Source organism: Harpia harpyja, chromosome 15 (genome assembly GCF_026419915.1).
Source record: "Harpia harpyja isolate bHarHar1 chromosome 15, bHarHar1 primary haplotype, whole genome shotgun sequence".
Classification (NCBI taxonomy): domain Eukaryota; kingdom Metazoa; phylum Chordata; class Aves; order Accipitriformes; family Accipitridae; genus Harpia; species Harpia harpyja.
In genome coordinates this window covers 27851590-27864520 of record NC_068954.1, presented here as the reverse complement: position 1 = coordinate 27864520, position 12931 = coordinate 27851590, and the positions used below count along the sequence as shown (strand labels likewise).

Here is a 12931-nt window from a genome sequence, read left to right as displayed (position 1 = left end):
GTCAAGTGGAAATATTAACAAAATCCTCTAGAAAGTACAATCACACCATTACTAGCAAAGGTTGTTTTCTTCATGGGATTCAAAATTCCAGGACCAGCTTTCCACAAACCCAGTTACTGTAGGTGAAAATGTAAGTCTCCCTGATTGGCCTGGCTTTTCAAACAAATAATGATAACGTAAAAGCTCTGTAGTTCCATCAGACACAGAGCAAAAGGAAGGTCAGAAGAAGTTTCCACTTAATTTTTACTTTTGTAAAGAGCCTAGAATAATACATTATGGAGGATCAAGTGGCTGAGTGGTAGAATCTTCAGAGGCAGACTGTGTCCCAAGATATAACTTGGAGCAGTTTCATCAGAGTATAGAAAGATCATTCACTTTTCTACATTTTGGCATACATTGACTTCTACTTTTCATGTCAATTTTATTGTTCTCCATTTAATCCTATTTTTTCATTCTGCACAATAGGGTTTGCATATCTAATTTTTTCCCTCTCAGTGTAGCTTCTGATGATTGCTTTTACCTCCGACAAGTTTTGCCATGTGTACTAATGATTGGTTACTGCATCCGTCTGCTTTATATTTTTGTCATCTCTCAGTTTACATGATGATTTAAGTATTATTTATCAACCAGGAAAATACTCCCCTTTAATATGGGGAAGTTGGCTGTTGGTCAAGCAAAAACAGTTTTACCTATGTTTGCTGTTAAAACTTTTAGATAAAACCTACATTAACATGCTGTTATGCTAAGTCTGCAATTTCAGTTTGTTCTGAGATTGCTGCTGTTGCCAGAATTTGAAGTCAGTGATGGGAAGTTGGGGGGGGACACCTTGGGGCGGGGGGGGGGGGAATCTTTCTGTTAAGATAGTCTTTCTTGCCTTCTCTGACTCTATCAATCTTTTAATCCTTCTACTCCTCTCTTCTTTATATAGTAAAGTTCAAACTTCTCATGAGTATGTGACTGTGCTTTGAGGTCCTTTCAGGTCCTGAGGTTTGACTCTACCTTTATTCTCCTCCCCTCTTCTGAAATGTTAAACTTGATAATCCCACTTGTTCTTTATACCTACAGCAGTACATTTTATGAGCCCAAACTTCCTCACATGGATTGGCAGACTTATCACTTCTCTCAGATATCTTTTCTCCAGCTTCTTTTTGTATAAAATGCCTGCAGAGAATAGCTACTTAAGTTGCTTGAATCTCATTTCCCATTAAGGAATGGGATGGAATGTGGCACAGGGACATTAGGGTTGAAACTGGTGGTTTGGAGGAAAAAGATGAATGTGTGTGAGAGAGGGAGTTCTGTGAACTTTGTGACTTGAAACTTCAAACAAGCGCCCCAAGAAATCAACTCAATTGCTTTTTAATGAGCTGTCATACCTCCCAACACTGCAATGTCCTTCCTTGTATTTTGAGTCTTTTCCTTCCACTCCCACATGTACCCCCTGTGTCTTTCTTTGTCTTTTCTGTCCAGCCTTGAAGGTTTCCTTGCTCCATTTAGTTAACTGAACTGAATATGTGCTCTGTGTGTTCTGGAAGCAATAATTTGGACTCACTCTTTGCCAGTTGTTACTGCCAAAGAAAAAAGGCCCTGAAAGAGAAAAGCCAAGATAATATGTTTTCTCTCTCACTCATATCTAGTGTGTTGCCAGGGACTTTTGGGGGTTATTCATGGTCTGTTTATCAGAAATTTTTTCTCATTTTTAGAAGTCAGGAATGGAAAAACCCTTACTAGGTCACCCAATCCATTTCTGTGCTAATGCTGACTGTTCCTTACAGTACATTTGTATGAACCTGGCTAATTTTATCTGTATGTTCCCATCTTCCTTAGAAGGAAGGTAGGTAGTTAATTACTGAGATTTCGTTCATCTTGCCTGTCTGCTGCTGGCAGCTTAAACCAAAATCTACTCTGTTACACCTCTGTGAAATCAAATGAAAGTAGATTTAGTGTAGTGTTTGTAGTCTCTCAAAAGAATTAATTGACTGCAAGCCTTTGTTCACCTTTAAATCTGTTTTTCCTGTGTGATCCTTCTGCGGCAGCAATTTCATTGTGTTGCCTTGTGCAAATCAAGTAACACTGTGCATGTACTGTTAAGTAGTTAATAAACCCTATCAAAGAAAAGGAGCACAGACATATTGTTTGTATGGAAGGAACTTTTATGAAAAAACGTTTATTTTAATTTTGAAAATTATTTTTATTTTTATTGTAGTTCTAGCTTGACAATGGTGTTTGTATTCTTTCTTAAAGTGAGTGTGTTTCCTTGTTGTTTTATATGAGGAAAATGAAAGGACAGTAAGCAGTAAGGAAATGCTGAATTACAAAACAAATTCTCCTTTTTTTTTTTTTTTTTTTTTGGGGGGATGATGAATTTTGATCCTCAGTTCCTTCTGGATCCTGAAATAACCCTGAAGGACAGTACAGTGCAAAATACTAAGCAATTTTTGAACCTTGAATCACCCTAGGTAAAGTTGTCATACTGTCTACATGGCATAACTCAAAGCCTACCTCCTACTTAAGACACCTCCATTCCAGTTGAGCTTTCCCTGACACACTTTCACATCTAAAAAGAGCAGATGACTAGGTGGACACATGGGAAAGTTGGTGGAAGAGTTGTGAGGTACAGTGGCACAGGTTGGTGCAGGCCAGCTGGGAACAGCTTGCCAGTCGGAGTGGAACAGCTGTGCATGTGCCAACAGTGACCATGAGGAATCCTTGCAATCTTTACGCACCCTGAGGAATTACTATAAGTTGTAAGTGGTAATAATTTCCTTGCTGGATTTGATGATACTGAACATTGCTCTGAGAACCAGATGAAAAATCTATTTCAGCAAACACAAAACAAAAACTCTTTTGGCCTAGTATTTTTTGTGACAAAAAAACCCCCATAATATATATTTGATTCTGTATATAGGAGTTTCCTAAAGCAAACTTGTGATTTTTTTTTTTTTAACTGATTTCCTTCTAGCAGTTCATGAAGGTGTGAAATAAAACACTTTGAGCATTGCTACGTTTTAAAAACTGCTGTGTAGGGCTGGGTTTGTGTTTTGGCAGGGTTTCTTTAATTATTTACTCTGTCAGTTGGTTAACTCCTCTGCAGTATCAGATGAGCTGTGTTTCTGTGTGCTCCTCTGTGCCTGTGAAAAGCTTCCAGGGGCTCTGTGCAGAAGGAGCTGTCAGAGTTGGCAGGCAGGTGCAACTGCTGTGTCACTGTCATCTTCCAAAGTCCCTGGATCACAGAAACCTGCTTGTGATCATGACTTCCAGCCCAAACTGTGTTACTGGCATGTCACCTGGCTGCTTCTTGTGCCTGGATCTTTATACTTTTGGCATACAATTCTTCCCAATTATAGTATGCTTCAATCTTAGGAGGGTTAAATGCTTGTGGTTGGAGGTTTCCCAGCCTGACTATGCTGAGCTAAAACAATTACCTTTGTAGCCCTTGGGATGCTCTACACTGGCTTGAAATCTTAGTGTGTAAAAATGTAGTGTGAAGACTGCTCAGTTCATGGCTCCCAAAGTAGCAGTTCTTTCACATTCTTCTGACCACCAGGTAGCCCCTTGCTGAATTTAGGGATATTATGGTAGGACAGGAATCATTGCTCTCACTGAAGGAGGGATCTTCCGGAATTCTTTTCCAGTAGGCATAGAGCTACATTCCTGGAGAGGGACAAAACACAGAGGCTCTGCAAGTATCAAGCCCCATACAATTTCAGGTGTACTGTGGCACTAGAAGACTAGAAATTTTGCAGTAAATTTAAAATTTTCTTGCAGCAACATCTACAACTTCCATTGCAAATAATATGTCAAAGATTAATTAACTGTGGCCTGTAAGCAGTTAATGCTATAAGGGTGTTTTCTTTTTCTTCCACATATATAGGAATTCCAGAAATCTCTCGGTGCCAAACATTCTGTGTATGATACCACAAATAGGACTGGACGCTCCTTGAAAGAGAAAACCACTTTAGCTGATGACAATTTGAAACTCGATGATATGCTGAGTGAACTAAGGGATAAGTGGGATACAATTTGTGGAAAATCAGTGGAAAGGTAAATGGAAACCAATCTAATTATTCAGCAGATAAGAAAAAGGCTTAGGAGAATTCTTTTGGCTTCTGTTGTGTAAAAGTAAAACCAGAGTGGCTAGCTTGTTTGATAGTTAAGAGTGCCAAAGCAGTAAAATACTAGCAATGCATACTTTCCTGATGGTACGGAAGAGGACTGGGGCGGGGGGGGTCCCAACTAATTAAAAAGGGAAACACTGATTTAAAGCTCTTAGCTGTTATCATTTTATGCTGAAAATATTTTCTTAAAATGTGTTAGTGATTTATTTTTTTTCTCTGTGTGTGTGTGTGTGTGTGTGTGTGTGTTCGGTTTTTGTTTCTGGGGTTTTTTTTGTTTTTCTTTTCCCCCAGACAAAATAAACTGGAGGAAGCCCTGTTATTTTCGGGGCAATTTACTGATGCTCTGCAAGCTCTCATTGACTGGTTATACAAAATTGAACCTCAGCTAGCAGAAGATCAGCCGGTACACGGAGACATTGATTTAGTGATGAATCTGATCGACAATCACAAGGTAATTCCAAAAATATTCTTTTTTTTTAAATTACTAGACTGCTCATAACTGTAGCATTTTAATGCTATCTTTATTTGGCTATGCTGTAATTTTTAGAAACATGAAATAGTTTTATGTCATCAACAGTGGAAAATGCTGTAAAACATACGTGGAAGACAATGACTGTTAAGGACTCATTGACACCAGTTGGTATTGAGATAAATTTTGTTTAATGCTGCTATCCTGTGTATGAATATCATGTAAAAAATCACAAGTGTGCATTTATGAATATGTGTGTATGGACAAGAGGTGGCAAAAATTATTTTACTGGAAATCTTTGGGGGCGACATGGCTTTTTATTTAGCACATCTGCTAACCAAATGTCCAATGCACTTGTCATGACTACAGCAGCCTTTCAAACCTGCAGGGCTGCTCTATATTCATGGAGAAAAGCAGCTGCAATGCTTAAGTTATGCATGGGAGTACACAGCTAGAATATGGACCAGGAAGCCTACACTGGCAAGCTGCAGTATTTTGTTACCGAAGTGGTTTTGGAGATGGGAGCAAGTAGCAGATGTAGGACTTTGCCTCTGAACCCCAGTTTTGCAGTTCAGTATGTCAGAAGAAACAGCTGTTGAAGTTACTGGTATTGCAAATGCTACATGCAGTCAGAGCTCTGGAGCCTGGGAGGTTTACGAGGTGAAGGTGCCTCTGTTCATCCACCAGTGACTTCCAGTATGCAAAGACTGTTCAGTGAGGAGGAGATTTTGTCCCTCATTAAAAGAATCATTTGGAAACATGGGTTGTCTATAAAAAGTAGCCTGAAATATGCTGGAATTGCTTCTGAAATCTCATTGTATATCACAAGCAAGTCATACTCAGTGGCATGGTATACTGTAATCATCATATCTTTTTTTAAGAGCTTCCTTTATGTAACTGGAGCTTGTTCCATCTGCAAATGTGAACATACTTTCACATAAATACATGAATATGTAGTGAGATCTACAGCCTTACAGTCAGACCTTCAGATGGGGCTTTATTTCTGTTTTTACAACTTCAAACATTCTCCTTGATTGTTAGCATTTTATCTGATCTTTTCCTGCAGAAGCAATCTTGCACATTAATCAGAGTGTCAGATCAATTGCTTTGATAAAGAGTGTAAAGCCAGTGTGATAAGGAGACTAGATTTCCCATGCTTTGCATCAGGATGGGTTCTCAGGATCTGCCTGGCATTTTCCTACCATATTCCAGTTTTATTAGGATAGGGTAGAGTGTAAATATCTTCATATGGAATCTCATAAGCAGAACTTGTGTGTTTTGCATCACTTAGATGGAGTTACTCTTGACTGAACTAAATCCGTATTTTGATTTCTTCTTACAACCAGTACTTTTTTGTTATTCTTTACATGATTATGCCTTAATGAGTTAAAGATTTCAAATGTATTTGGTGGTGCCTAGGTTTTCCAGAAGGAGTTGGGAAAAAGAACAAGCAGTGTCCAGGCTCTGAAGCGCTCTGCAAGGGAGCTGATAGAAGGCAGCCGTGATGACTCTTCTTGGGTCAAAGTCCAAATGCAGGAGCTAAGCACTCGCTGGGAGACAGTTTGTGCCCTGTCAGTATCCAAGCAAACACGACTGGAACAGGCTCTTCGGCAGGTAGAGGAGTATTACTGATACTACATCTCCTTTATGAGAAGCAGTGAAAATACCTTGCAGTCTAGTTGCCAAAAATTTAATTTCATTTTCACTTCATGTCATTCAATTTAATTTAATTTCATTTGAAAGTACTTATTTTCTTGCTCATGCATTGGTTACCTTGTCTCTGTCCCTTTACCACAGCACATAAATAATGCCTCTTAGCATTTATTATTGCCGTTACTGTTAGTCTATACTACAAATGCAAAGCAAATGTTTCAAAGACCTTACCATCTAAGGAAATCACTGAAGTTACAGTCAGGCATGAAGGGTGATGAAGAAGTATGCCCCTTTCACAGGAAGCTGGAGATTGCAATCACGTTTATGCCCTTCGTGCCTTATTGGAAAGAAGTAAATTTGTGTACTGAAAACTTGCTTACATTGGCACAATTACAGTGCATAGTGAAGTACATAGTGCAACCCCTTTTCTTCTGCAGAGTGAACTCAGGAGCTAGAACAGTATATGTGTGTCAGTATCGGCTGGTACCCATCCCAAACAAATTAGGTCCATATGTGTTGTTTCCAAACCTGAGATAATATAGATGTACAGCTCTGTGAAGATATACTAGCTTGGGCTGATGCTAGGATGGGGCTCCTGCAATAGCGATGTATCCACAGTGTACATAATTCTTGCCCTGCTTTTCCCAGGGTACTGTGTTTGTGCAGTTCTCCAGTCTCTCAGCAGGCACAATCCTGAGCTACCTCAAACACTAATTGTGTCTGAATATGACTGTGCCCAAAGGTGGAACTTTCTTGTTTTCTCCAGACATAAAAGGGTCAGCCACCAATGGGCTGTCAATTAATTTTGCTTAACTGGTGATTTAAGCTATGCAGAAAATACAGCTCTCATCTCTCCAGCTGGTCCATGAAAGCACCTCCCATGTAATTTGTCAGCGTAAAGGCATGACATTCTCAACTGAGCTGCAAATACAATGTAAATCAGATGGCTAAAAGCATGAACAAGCTTTTAGGCTTCCTGTAATTTTGGGGGGAAGCATGAGATATTTTTACAGTTAAGAAAATGTACTACTGTGTATCATTGACTTTTTAATGGAAAGTTAATGTGCCAGTACTGATGATTAATGACTCCAAATGTGGGCTCAATCTCCTTATGTAAGCTGCAGTGTGTCTGTCAGATCCCCTCATGAGTGACCATGACTACTTTTTGCATTTTAACAGGCAGAAGAATTCCACTCTGTTGTCCATGTCCTTTTGGAGTGGCTGGCAGAGGCAGAGCAGGCTCTTCGTTTCCACGGGGTCCTTCCAGATGATGAAGAGGCCTTACGTACACTGATAGACCAGCACAGGGTAAGCAAGAAAATGAAGAGGGTTCTCTTCATTCTAATAAGCCTGTTAGAGGGTAGAATAAAGGAAAGGAAGCAGGCTGTCCCATATAGTCATATCCAGCATCCAGTGTTTGCTTTTGCAACTGTTTCTGTAGAGAAGCTAGAAATTCAATGGAGTTGACAGATTTGTGCCCATACTGGTGCTGGGCTCTTATTAGAGTCATCTTGGTTTACTAAGAAAATAATGGACCTTTAGAAAGTTGCTGTAAACATTTAGAGACAGATGCAAACCCCTCTGTGGAATATATGCTGCCTGACAATTATAATAGACTGCTACAGTAGCAAAAGTAGTAAAATAGTCTTAGCAGTATTGAGCAAAACAGCATATACTTTTCTTTCAAGGTCATTTGTAAATGTCAGCAGAATTATGTTATCATCCATTAACCTTTTGCCATGGTGAAACAGCGTGCTGTCATGCTTCACATGCATTAGGTACTGAAATATTACAGTGCCATAGGTACTGCAGATACTAGATTGTAGGCCATCAAACTTAACTTTGCAGTAACGAAATGGGAAAATGGCTAAGGAGCATAAAGGTCCTATTTTCACTCTCCAAACAGGAGGCTACAAATACGTACATTTTAAGCCCATGCAAACTCTTCTTGTAAGTGCAGTAGTAACAGTACCAAGTACGTAGTGTAAAAATGAAATTGCCCACAATGTTATAGAACAAATTATAAGAGTAATGGATTTGTTCATCATTGCTCTGAAGAAAGTTATAACAAAACTTATGAAATGGGGAGTAGAAAAGCATCCTGTTTAAATTGAGTTTGGGAATATTATTATGCAGAGGAGTGCATACAGGGTATGACTATCTAATTGTTCTTAACTAGGGTGTTTTCAAGGTACTCAAACTTCACTGTTCTGAAGTTTTCAGATTTAATTTAGGGCCCTGGAAACTGGGTGCTATTCTTTAGCTGGCAAATGTATGTATGCATCAGCGTATGTTGACTCATGTTGGCCGTAGCAACCTGCTGTCTTCGATGGAATGAAATTGGTCTTTTAGCTGCCTTTTCTCCACAGGTGCTTCGTTGGTTCCCTTTTACTTAATTTTTTGTTTTTTCTGAATACAGAGGAAAGAACTGTCTGAATGAAATCTTAGGTCCACCGAAATCATTAGAAAAAAAAAATCTTAAATTTCTCCCTCTGCAATGTAGATTGATTAACAAAATATTTCTGTACAAAGCTCAAAATTGTGCTGACAAAGCTGAAGCATAACTTGGAACCTCAAACCAAAACACAGTCTGTCTCTGAGAAACCCTGTCCAGCTGGGGAAGAATAATCACTAGCACAACACAACCAACCTGAGTGTTAGATGTGGCCATACTGTACTTAAAATTTTTTTAGTAGACTTTAGAAAATGTTCTCCCAACCACATTTTCTTCTTAAAGGCCAAATAACAGAAATACAGAAATCATCAAGCTAAGAAAGATTGTGGCACTGCTGCTTTACCAATAAGCACATGCAGCAAAATCTTCCTTGAAAGAGTGGTCTCGTCTCTTAAGCTTATAACACTAGCTTTCAAGAAGAAAAAAAAGAAAATAAGGAAAAAAATGTAATATATTATCATACAGACATGGTGTTTAAAAATAATACTGCAGTATTAATATAAAAAAAATATATGACTGACATTATTTACGTAAATATGAAATGTATATTCCTTTTATCACTGTGATTCTTGTAAAATAGTTCTAATGCATTTCTGTCCAGCTGTTTGTTGAAAGGTTTCTTCAGGACGATATTTTATCCAAACTGTCCATCGTTACGCCCATTACTGATTTTTTTTTTTTTTTTTTGCTTGAATACTGCACGTGATTTAATGAATTCTACTATCTCAGGCAGAGAGGTTTCTGTCACTCACCATCCTCACTAGGGACTGAGAGGTATAGTGGGTTAATGCACCGCATTAGCTAATGAGAAGCATCCCATCTCCTCTTCTGTAAATGTGTCTATATCACTGGACTGCCACAGAGTTCAATACAATTAGTATCCTTTACTGAGGGAAAGCTTAATACACTGTATGTAGTATGTTATAGATTTAGATTTTTGAGATATTCTAGTACAGTTGTGCAGAGAAAAACAATCTTCTTGTTGCCTGTTTTCCTCCTGGTCCTGGCTTATTTTGGTAGTCTCTCACTACAACCCACCTCGAATTTTCCAAAACTATTTTGAACTGAAATACTGTAAGAACTCACGCATTTTTATGAGAGAAGGACTGCTATTGTGATTGGGTCTTAAACTCCAACATTAATTTAAGCTTAAGTCAAAATCAGTTAGTGATGAGTATCTTTAGATATACAGCCTACCTATTCCAGGCTTTTAGAACAAGGCAGAAGAGATTTTTTTTTTCCACACATTTATTTCATAATAGCTTCATATTTAATTTGTAAAGGCACAGGATAATGTCATTATGAGTTGTTGTAGAATCTGTTTTTATGGTGTTTAGGTGATTTTGAATTTTCTAAGATCTGACTTGGCTGATATGTAATTTCTGGAATCCAAAATAGCCCTTTGTAGATGGAGAGAGCAAGAGTTAAACTTCCAGAGACATGGTTCCATTTTGTAGCCCAATTAAAGATGTTAAAATATAACAATTCCACTAGGCACTGAGAGATGTTGGCAGTTCCAGTTAAGGGTGCTCACAAAGACACACAGACTTACACAACATTTAGACTTAACAAAATAGGCAGAATAGGAAAACCATTGTAGTAGCAACAATAATAATTAAAAAAAAAGAAATGTAAACTATATAAAGGATGGGAAAAGTCCTTCAGTTTTTTTGCTGTGTTGTCTGTCCCGTCCTGTCCTGTCCCGTCCCGTCCCCCCCCCCCAAATTCTGGTCTTGCCGTCCTTTCCTTTGCCAGACTCCCTAGGAATATCAATGGCTATGAGCTTGGATGTCTAAAGCTGTAAACATCCTTTTGCTTTTACAAGATTTTTCCCACATGGCAATGCTTCTGAAAACAGCTGCTTAATTAGTAGCCTCTGCCCCTGTTCTTGCTGTCTCTCTCCCCTTCAGCTGCTGAGTTTTCACATTTGTGTTAGTTTAGTATAGCTGCTCCTGAAGTTCTCTATCATCTTGTCTGAGCATGTTAATTATAGTTGGACATTTCCAGCCTCTGCTAGGAGCTTGATAGTTTATTATGAAGAATTACTGTAACTTGACAGACAAACTAAGTCATCTGAAATGTTGCCAATAATGATTCTAACCATCACATCGTTGATTTACAGCACTTCTAAAATGCTGTGATTTTCCTTCTTTTTTTAATAAGGGCATATGTGTTTCAGGTATTTACAGTATGGTGGGCTTTTAAGGAGTGGCAAGCTGGGGTAAAGAGTTGTAGAGCTTCATTTAGTACTTTATGTGGAGTAGGCCTTATAAACTTTTTTAACTTCTCAGAGAAATTAAACATGCTTCTTGCAAGTTGAATCTGTTCGAGCGATTGAGAGGCTCGTGACCTTCCATATTATGCACTCAGATTTCTCTTGCAAATTTTGTCAACATGTAATTGAAATTGTTACCTCTGGTTTAGGAATTTATGAAGAAACTGGAAGAGAAAAAGGCAGAACTGAATAAAGCAACAGGTATGGGAGAAGCTATCCTAGCTATCTGCCACCCCGACTCCATCACCACTGTTAAGCACTGGATAACAATCATCAGAGCCAGGTTTGAAGAGGTCAGTATATGCCAAACCATCTTCATTGCAACAGTCCATCTTTGATTGGAACATAGCTGACAACTAACGTAGTAGTTACATTGGGAGGAAATGATCCAGCTGTTGAGAACTAAACATTTAAAATACCCGCCATAATGGATGTGAATACCATGCCTTCCCTAGGTTTTATTTTAAAACTTATAGGGCTTTAACAACTAAAGCAGATGGTCAAGCTTCTTTGTATGTGTTAAAGGAAATACTGCCTGACACTTCCCATGTGAAGAAAGCCAGTAGTTTCTAGGGACAAACTTTAAAGTTACAAAGGAAAGAAAATACAGGGCAAACTTGAAGCATTTTCTAATTGCATTAAGGAGGATTTGAGTCCAACATATTCTTAATCTAGAAGATCTCCAAATTATTTAAGTGGCTGCAAATAGGTCTCAGAGGGTGTACCAAACTCTCAGCTGCTAAGGTGGTGTTTTCTGTGTATATTAAGTTTAAAGAAAAACAAAATACTGGTGTTAGCAAAGCATGGCTTCAGGAGTGTTCAAGAGGAAGGTGGACACCAAAATCCTGCATGATTCACTAACTTACACGTATTGTTTGATAAATTTCTTAATATGTTGCCTGAATGTGCTATTTACTGCATTTAACAGCACCTAATCCTGAACATCTCTGGAAAAAAAAGTGTCGAATTCGGAATTCTGGTTACCTAGCACCTTTAGTGATCAGCCACTGCATCTAGCACCTTTGAAAATCAAACATCAATAGGCCTGGGAGGAAGCTCTGGGTTTACAGTTAGCAGAACAATTTTAAATGCATTTTAAAGAATTTCAGATGTGCACATACTCATGCATTGGTTCTTTTATCAAGGTCTTAGCATGGGCTAAACAACATCAACAGAGACTGTCAGGAGCTCTGGCTGGACTTATTGCTAACCAGGAATTGCTGGAAGCTTTGCTGTCCTGGTTGCAGTGGGCAGAGACTACACTTACTGAAAAAGATAAAGAGGTTATCCCCCAGGAGATTGAGGAAGTTAAAGCACTTATAGCCGAACATCAGGTAAGGCATGTTAAGTGACACGTGTCCTACACATTCCACAAATGGTGCTCACATCTCAGCTAGGCTTCGTAATCAAGTGTGAATCTCCTTAGCTATTTTCTTTCCTAATAATCAAATCCCTTTTCAGATACGCAGTTGTGTGTTTTGTATGTGTACGATGTGTGCGTAGTTTATTCAATGAAGAGGTAAAAAAAACCCAAAAATTCAGTGCCACATTGTTCTAAAGCAAACCTACAACTCCCTATAGGAACAAGGAAGATAATAATAATGATAAAAAACCCCCACATGAAATATATGATAGTGCTGCGGCCTTAGAACTAGTGTTGCAGTGTGGCTTTACTGATTGGATTTCAAAAATATGTTCATGAAGTGCCAGAAGGAGCTGCTGGTGCAGTGAATGCTCATACCCCAGTTTACACACCAGAGCTGTCTCACTTCTGTGAATTGCAGTCTGGACGGCAAGGAACACCTGAGTACTCAGAGTCAAAACTCTGTAGTACGTCACCTTACCCTACACAGTTAATAAAGGAGTCTGACAGACTGGTTTTTAAATGTAACCTTCCTTTAACAGCCAGGCCATAGTGGTCTTAAAATCTTACACTGCTGATTTTTCTTACCTACTAAAACCTT

General features: G+C 38.7%; 1 protein-coding gene across 14 annotated transcripts in view; it reads left to right on the top strand.

Moving 5' to 3' along the window:
* Window positions 1-12931, top strand: part of DST (dystonin) — a 316607-nt gene that overhangs the window by 286090 nt on the left and 17586 nt on the right. For all 14 annotated transcript variants that reach the window (XM_052809218.1, XM_052809204.1, XM_052809202.1 and 11 more), the window contains 6 exons: window positions 3872-4041; window positions 4407-4566; window positions 6004-6198; window positions 7417-7545; window positions 11117-11260; window positions 12113-12301. In XM_052809218.1, coding sequence (XP_052665178.1) covers window positions 3872-4041; window positions 4407-4566; window positions 6004-6198; window positions 7417-7545; window positions 11117-11260; window positions 12113-12301 — 987 coding nt within the window. The remainder of the gene's footprint in view (window positions 1-3871; window positions 4042-4406; window positions 4567-6003; window positions 6199-7416; window positions 7546-11116; window positions 11261-12112; window positions 12302-12931) is intronic.